This window comes from Pseudorasbora parva, chromosome 6, assembly GCF_024679245.1.
Source record: "Pseudorasbora parva isolate DD20220531a chromosome 6, ASM2467924v1, whole genome shotgun sequence".
Lineage (NCBI taxonomy): Eukaryota > Metazoa > Chordata > Actinopteri > Cypriniformes > Gobionidae > Pseudorasbora > Pseudorasbora parva.
Window position 1 is genome coordinate 940,001 of NC_090177.1, and position 7,500 is coordinate 947,500.

A 7,500-nucleotide genomic window follows, 5' to 3' on the forward strand; every position below is an offset into this window, starting at 1 on the left:
TGTGATTGGCCCGTGTGTCTGTGGGGGCGTGGCTCAGTTTGTGCTTCAGGTTGGTTTGTGTTCGTCTCGACTCCTTCATCATCTCTTCCTCTAAGAACGCAGGCCTGGCCCACAATGCACTACAGTCACTAAGCGCTAAAACACACACACACACAGATGGGAATTTAAATGCCATCAAAACTAGTAAAAAAAATACTAGTAAAATAAAATATGGGGCAGAAAATATCCCTTTAAAGGTTCACCGCAAAAAAATTGCTGTTCTTACTTCTTACATCTTTTTTGTCTTGGTTCTAGTCCAAACATCTAAATATTCTTTTGGAAAAAAGCCAATTTTGTGCTCATTTGTGAGGTCAGGCACTGATGTTGGACGAGAAGGCCTGGCTCTCAGTCTCCGCTCTAATTCATCCCAAAGCTGTTCTATCGGGTTGAGCTCAGGACTCTGTGCAGGCCAGTCCAGTTCCTCCACACCAAACTCCTCATCCATGTCTTTATGGAGCGACGCTTTGTGCACTGGAGCGCAGTCATGCTGGGACAGGAAGGGGCCGTCCACAAACTGATCCCACAAAGCTGAGAGCATGAAATTGTCCAAAATGTCTTGGTGAAGCATTAAGAGTTCCTTTCACTGGAACTAAGGGGCCAACCCCTGAAAAACAACCCCACCCTATAATCCCCCCTCCACCAAACTTTACACTTGGCACAATGCAGTCAGGCGAGTCCCGTTTTCCTGGCGACGGCCAAACCCAGACTCGTCCATGTGATTGTCAGACTGAAGCGTGATTGGTCGCTCAGAGAACACGTCTCACTGCTCTAGAGTCCAGTGGCGGCTGCTTTACTCCACTGCATCCCACGTTTTGCATTGCTCTTGGTGATGTAAGGCTTGGATGAGCTGCTCGGCCATGGAAACCCATTCCATGAAGCTCTCTCTGCTGTTCTTGAGCTCATCTGAAGGCCACAGAAGTCTGGAGGTCTGGAGCTGACTCTGCAGAAAGTTGGAGACTTTTGCGCACTGTGACCCTCAGCATGCACTGACCCCGCTCTGGGATTTATCACTTCGTGGCTGAGTTGCTGTTGTTCCCAACACTTTGTTATAATCCCACTAACAGTTGAGCGTGGAATATTTAGTAGTGAGGAAATGTCAGAAATAGAAAACATTTGGCGCATCATAAAGAGGAAGATGCGATAAAGAAGACCTAAGACAGTTGAGCAACTAGAAGCCTGTGTTAGACAAGAATGGGACAACATTCCTATTCCTAAACTTGAGCAGCTCGTCTCCTCAGTCCCCAGACGTTTGCAGACTGATATAAACAGAAGAGGGGATGACACACAGGGGGAAACATGGCCACGGCACAACTCTGAGATGTGTTGATGCCATGAAATATAAAATCAACTTATTTTCCCCTTAAAATGATAAAATTTTCTCAGTTTAAACATTTGAAATGCCATCTATGGTGTGTTCTGAATAAAATATTGACATTTGAATCTTCCACATCATTGCATTCTGTTTTACTCACAATTTGTGCAGAGTCCCAACTTTTATGGAATAAGGTTTGTATTATTTAAACTATAAAATAGCTGTTTTGTATTTTACTTTGTTGAGATGCAGCTACATGGCAGGACCTTCAGTAATGTGAGTGTGTGTGTGTGTGTGTGTGTGTGTGTGTGTGTGTGTGTACCGGTGAGATGTGTGTGCTCCATCTGTGGCTCCAGAGGAGAGAATGAAGAGCTGCAGTTCAACACACTCGTCTCAGACTCCTTCTCTCGGGACAGATGGAGGACCACCGCCTGCGGAGCGGCTTCATCAGGGCACAAAACAACACGATCAGGCCAATTAAACAAACCTACAGACGTGTGTGTGTGTGTGTGTAAGACAGAGACTGATCACCTGACACACGCATGTCACTCTTAGGAGGAGTAGACGACGACTTGGGCGTTTCCCACTGATGCACGGGCGACAAAAAACTCTCCATCTATACGCACACGCACACACATGCGCACACACATGCACGCACACACGCAAGGCAAGTTTATATGAATAGCACATTTCATACCCAATGGCAATTCAAAGTGCTTTACATAGAAATTAATTAAAATTAAAAAACACGTTCATAACATCCATTTTAATCACTATTTATACTCAGGAACCTTCTTATTAAACCCATTTACACTCATCACGCCCGTTTCACACACACTCCGTCTGCAGTGTGTGTGCGGTGCGTATTTTTTCCCGTACCCATGTTAACGGATTACAGCTTTCACACACTGCACGCGGATGCGGTCCGTCAGTGGTGTCCGGAGCGGTGTTTGTGCAGCAGTGCGTTCAGCAGCGGTGTGTGTGCAGCAGTGCGTTCAGGAGCGTGTGTGTGCAGCAGTGCGTTCAGGAGCGGTGTGTGTGCAGCAGTGCGTTCAGGAGCGGTGTGTGTGCAGCAGTGCGTTCAGGAGCGGTGTGTGTGCAGCAGTGCGTTCAGGAGCGGTGTGTGTGCAGCAGTGCGTTCAGGAGCGGTGTGTGTGCAGCAGTGCGTTCAGGAGCGGTGTGTGCGCAGCAGTGCGTTCAGGAGCGGTGTGTGCGCAGCAGTGCGTTCAGGAGCGGTGTGTGCACAGCAGTGCGTTCAGGAGCGGTGTGTGTGCAGCAGCGCGTTCAGGAGCGGTGTGTGTGCAGCAGCGCGTTCAGGAGCGGTGTGTGTGCAGCAGCGCGTTCAGGAGCGGTGTGTGTGCAGCAGTGCGTTCAGGAGCGGTGTGTGTGCAGCAGCGCGTTCAGGAGCGGTGTGTGTGCAGCAGCGCGTTCAGGAGCGGTGTGTGCACAGCAGTGCGTTCAGGAGCGGTGTGTGTGCAGCAGCGCGTTCAGGAGCGGTGTGTGCACAGCAGTGCGTTCAGGAGCGGTGTGTGTGCAGCAGCGCGTTCAGGAGCGGTGTGTGTGCAGCAGCGCGTTCAGGAGCGGTGTGTGTGCAGCAGCGCGTTCAGGAGCGGTGTGTGTGCAGCAGTGCGTTCAGGAGCGGTGTGTGTGCAGCAGAGCGTTCAGGAGCGGTGTGTGTGCAGCAGCGCGTTCAGGAGCGGTGTGTGTGCAGCAGTGCGTTCAGGAGCGGTGTGTGTGCAGCAGTGCGTTCAGGAGCGGTGTGTGTGCAGCAGAGCGTTCAGGAGCGGTGTGTGCACAGCAGTGCGTTCAGGAGCGGTGTGTGTGCAGCAGCGCGTTCAGGAGCGGTGTGTGTGCAGCAGCGCGTTCAGGAGCGGTGTGTGTGCAGCAGCGCGTTCAGGAGCGGTGTGTGTGCAGCAGTGCGTTCAGGAGCGGTGTGTGCGCAGCAGTGCGTTCAGGAGCGGTGTGTGTGCAGCAGTGCGTTCAGGAGCGGAGTGTGTGCAGCAGCGCGTTCAGGAGCGGTGTGTGTGCAGCAGAGCGTTCAGGAGCGGTGTGTGCACAGCAGTGCGTTCAGGAGCGGTGTGTGCGCAGCAGTGCGTTCAGGAGCGGTGTGTGTGCAGCAGTGCGTTCAGGAGCGGAGTGTGTGCAGCAGCGCGTTCAGGAGCGGTGTGTGTGCAGCAGCGCGTTCAGGAGCGGTGTGTGTGCAGCAGCGCGTTCAGGAGCGGTGTGTGTGCAGCAGCGCGTTCAGGAGCGGTGTGTGTGCAGCAGCGCGTTCAGGAGCGGTGTGTGTGCAGCAGCGCGTTCAGGAGCGGTGTGTGTGCAGCAGAGCGTTCAGGAGCGGTGTGTGTGCAGCAGTGCGTTCAGGAGCGGTGTGTGTGCAGCAGCGCGTTCAGGAGCGTGTGTGTGCAGCAGCGCGTTCAGGAGCGGTGTGTGTGCAGCAGCGCGTTCAGGAGCGGTGTGTGTGCAGCCGTGCGTTCAGGAGCGGTGTGTGTGCAGCAGCGCGTTCAGGAGCGGTGTGTGTGCAGCAGTGCGTTCAGGAGCGGTGTGTGTGCAGCAGTGCGTTCAGGAGCGGTGTGTGTGCAGCAGTGCGTTCAGGAGCGGTGTGTGCGCAGCAGTGCGTTCAGGAGCGGTGTGTGCGCAGCAGAGCGTTCAGGAGCGGTGTGTGTGCAGCAGAGCGTTCAGGAGCGGTGTGTGTGCAGCAGAGCGTTCAGGAGCGGTGTGTGTGCAGCAGAGCGTTCAGGAGCGGTGTGTGTGCAGCAGAGCGTTCAGGAGCGGTGTGTGTGCAGCAGAGCGTTCAGGAGCGGAGTGTGTGCAGCAGAGCGTTCAGGAGCGGTGTGTGTGCAGCAGAGCGTTCAGGAGCGGAGTGTGTGCAGCAGTGCGTTCAGGAGCGGTATGTGTGCAGCAGCGCGTTCAGGAGCGGTGTGTGTGCAGCAGCGCGTTCAGGAGCGGTGTGTGTGCAGCAGAGCGTTCAGGAGCGGTGTGTGTGCAGCAGAGCGTTCAGGAGCGGTGTGTGTGCAGCAGCGCGTTCAGGAGCGGTGTGTGTGCAGCAGCGCGTTCAGGAGCGGTGTGTGTGCAGCAGAGCGTTCAGGAGCGGTGTGTGTGCAGCAGAGCGTTCAGGAGCGGTGTGTGTGCAGCAGAGCGTTCAGGAGCGGTGTGTGTGCAGCAGAGCGTTCAGGAGCGGTGTGTGTGCAGCAGAGCGTTCAGGAGCGGTGTGTGTGCAGCAGCGCGTTCAGGAGCGGTGTGTGTGCAGCAGAGCGTTCAGGAGCGGTGTGTGTGCAGCAGCGCGTTCAGGAGCGGTGTGTGTGCAGCAGCGCGTTCAGGAGCGGTGTGTGTGCAGCAGAGCGTTCAGGAGCGGTGTGTGTGCAGCAGAGCGTTCAGGAGCGGTGTGTGTGCAGCAGAGCGTTCAGGAGCGGTGTGTGTGCAGCAGAGCGTTCAGGAGCGGTGTGTGTGCAGCAGAGCGTTCAGGAGCGGAGTGTGTGCAGCAGAGCGTTCAGGAGCGGTGTGTGTGCAGCAGAGCGTTCAGGAGCGGAGTGTGTGCAGCAGTGCGTTCAGGAGCGGTATGTGTGCAGCAGCGCGTTCAGGAGCGGTGTGTGTGCAGCAGCGCGTTCAGGAGCGGTGTGTGTGCAGCAGAGCGTTCAGGAGCGGTGTGTGTGCAGCAGAGCGTTCAGGAGCGGTGTGTGTGCAGCAGAGCGTTCAGGAGCGGTGTGTGTGCAGCAGCGCGTTCAGGAGCGGTGTGTGTGCAGCAGAGCGTTCAGGAGCGGTGTGTGTGCAGCAGCGCGTTCAGGAGCGGTGTGTGTGCAGCAGAGCGTTCAGGAGCGGTGTGTGTGCAGCAGTGCGATGATCGTTTCCGTACCGAGTCTATGTTTTGCTGTGCTGCATTAAAGTGACAGAACATTGTTCGCATTAAAATAAACATGTACTGACGCGAAAATCTAGTAATTTCACCACAGATATAATTTAATGCATATCATTTAAAATATACTCTTGTTTCAAAGTCAACACATGGCTTCTTTCCTCAAGTAAAGCAAGGAAAGACACCTTAAATGTGCCATAAGGGACAGCACTCGTCCTTCTTGGAGATGGAAAGCAAAGTTCATGACCTGCAGGATTTCATTTAGAGGGGTTTAAAGACGAGAGTCGGCTGTTTTTGAATAGACTTTACTAAGTTTCTAATTTAAAATGTTTGTGATTTTAGGATATAACCTATGTTTAAATGTTTTGCCACTTTGTGTGAGCTAAATCTAAAGTAGGCTATATAAATATGAATTAATGAATTGAATAAATGTTGCTTAAATGTAGTAGCCGTTAACCTGACTTAAGAGAATTGCAATTCTGACGAACCATGTTCAGTAACAACCTTTGGATTTTAAATCAATAATCATGAATAAATGCTGTGTTTGTGGTGCAACGGCGGATCAGATGCGGACTGCAAACGCAGCAGATGTGAAAGCACAACAGGGCGTGCGGATCCTGCACCGCATACGCAACACAACACACACCGCACACACACAGCAGACGGAGTATGTGTGAACCGGGCGTCATACCCTCCGCAGAATTACACACACTCAAACATTACTGTCAAACTTACTATTTACATCAAACCCAGTTATCACTCATCAGATTTAACTCAAATGAACATAACATTAACAATAACGCACACACACGCAAAATAGCGCACACACATATACATATATATATATATCAGGTTGTCACATGTACTATAACTGGCACTATAATGAATGCTGTACCTGCTCCTGATTGGTCAGCAGCCTTAAAGCCTCCGCCCAATGGGAGCGCATCATTCCCTGCAGGCGGGACACAAGCTCCTCCCTCTGCGTCTCCAGCTTCCTTTTAGACGCTGCCATGGAAAGCAGCTCCTCCTGCATCTCTGTCAGTCTACACACACACACACACACACACACACACGGCATCATACACATGATGGTGATGATGGCCACACACACAGACTTGTCTTTGTGAAATGTGGGGACATTCGATAGGCGTAATGATTTTTATACTGCACACTGCAAAAAATGCTCTTCTTCCTCAGTATTTTTGTCTTGTTTCTAGTCCAAACATCTAACAATTCTTAAAACAAGAAGTATTTACTAGACAAGCAAAAGTAATTGTCTTGTTTTGGGGAAAATAACTCAAAATGAAGAGAGTTTTTGCTTAAAATAAGATAAATAATCTGCCAATGGGGTGAGAAAAATAATCTTAATTCAAACAGAAAACAAGATTATTTCTCTCACCCCATTGGCAGATTATTTAATACTAAGAGGGGACGATCGGCGATGATCACATAAACACCACTTATTTAAAATATAATCATCGTTTGCTTGCTCTGAATATTCGCCATTCCCATTGTACCAATAGTGTGATAATACGCTGACGGTGATGTTGTGTTTCCGTAAACTGCTTGAGACAGACCTGGCTTGTCTGTACCGAGGTCCTTCACACTGGACTGTAGCGCGTTTCCATAACAGCTCTGCGCAAAACTTTTACAATATTTTCTAAATAGATATTTAATCAGTAAAACCCCTTTAACACTCGCCGTCCCTGCTTTACACTACAAAACAATACTGAGGAAGAAAAGCATTTGTGCAGTGTATTTTCAATCAACACACACAGCCCCTAAACCTACCCATCACACACACACACACACACACAGCCCCTAAACCTACCCATCACACACACACACACACACACAGCCCCTAAACCTACCCATCACACACACACACACACACACAGCCCCTAAACCTACCCATCACACACACACACACACACACACACAGCCCCTAAACCTACCCATCACACACACACACACACACACAGCCCCTAAACCTACCCATCACACACACACACACAGCCCCTAAACCTACCCATTACACACACACACACACACACACACACACACACACACACACTGCCCCTAAACCTACCCATCACACCCACACACACACACACAGCCCCTAAACCTACCCATCACACACACACACACACACACACAGCCCCTAAACCTACCCATCACACACACACACACAGCCCCTAAACCTACCCATCACACACACACACACACACACACACAGCCCCTAAACCTACCCATCACACACACACACACACACACTGCCCCTAAACCTACCCATCACACA

At 51.4% G+C, this 7,500-nt stretch overlaps 1 protein-coding gene across 3 annotated transcripts in view; it reads right to left on the reverse strand.

The window, feature by feature from the left end:
• cntrob (centrobin, centrosomal BRCA2 interacting protein) overlaps positions 1-7,500 on the reverse strand; it is a 33,398-nt gene that overhangs the window by 1,043 nt on the left and 24,855 nt on the right. For all 3 annotated transcript variants that reach the window (XM_067445359.1, XM_067445357.1, XM_067445358.1), the window contains exons 14-17: positions 6,097-6,244; positions 1,883-1,967; positions 1,674-1,793; positions 1-135 (exon numbers count right to left, since the gene is read on the reverse strand). The exon at positions 1-135 is cut by the window's left edge and continues 293 nt beyond it. In XM_067445359.1, the coding sequence (XP_067301460.1) occupies positions 1-135; positions 1,674-1,793; positions 1,883-1,967; positions 6,097-6,244 (488 nt within the window). The remainder of the gene's footprint in view (positions 136-1,673; positions 1,794-1,882; positions 1,968-6,096; positions 6,245-7,500) is intronic.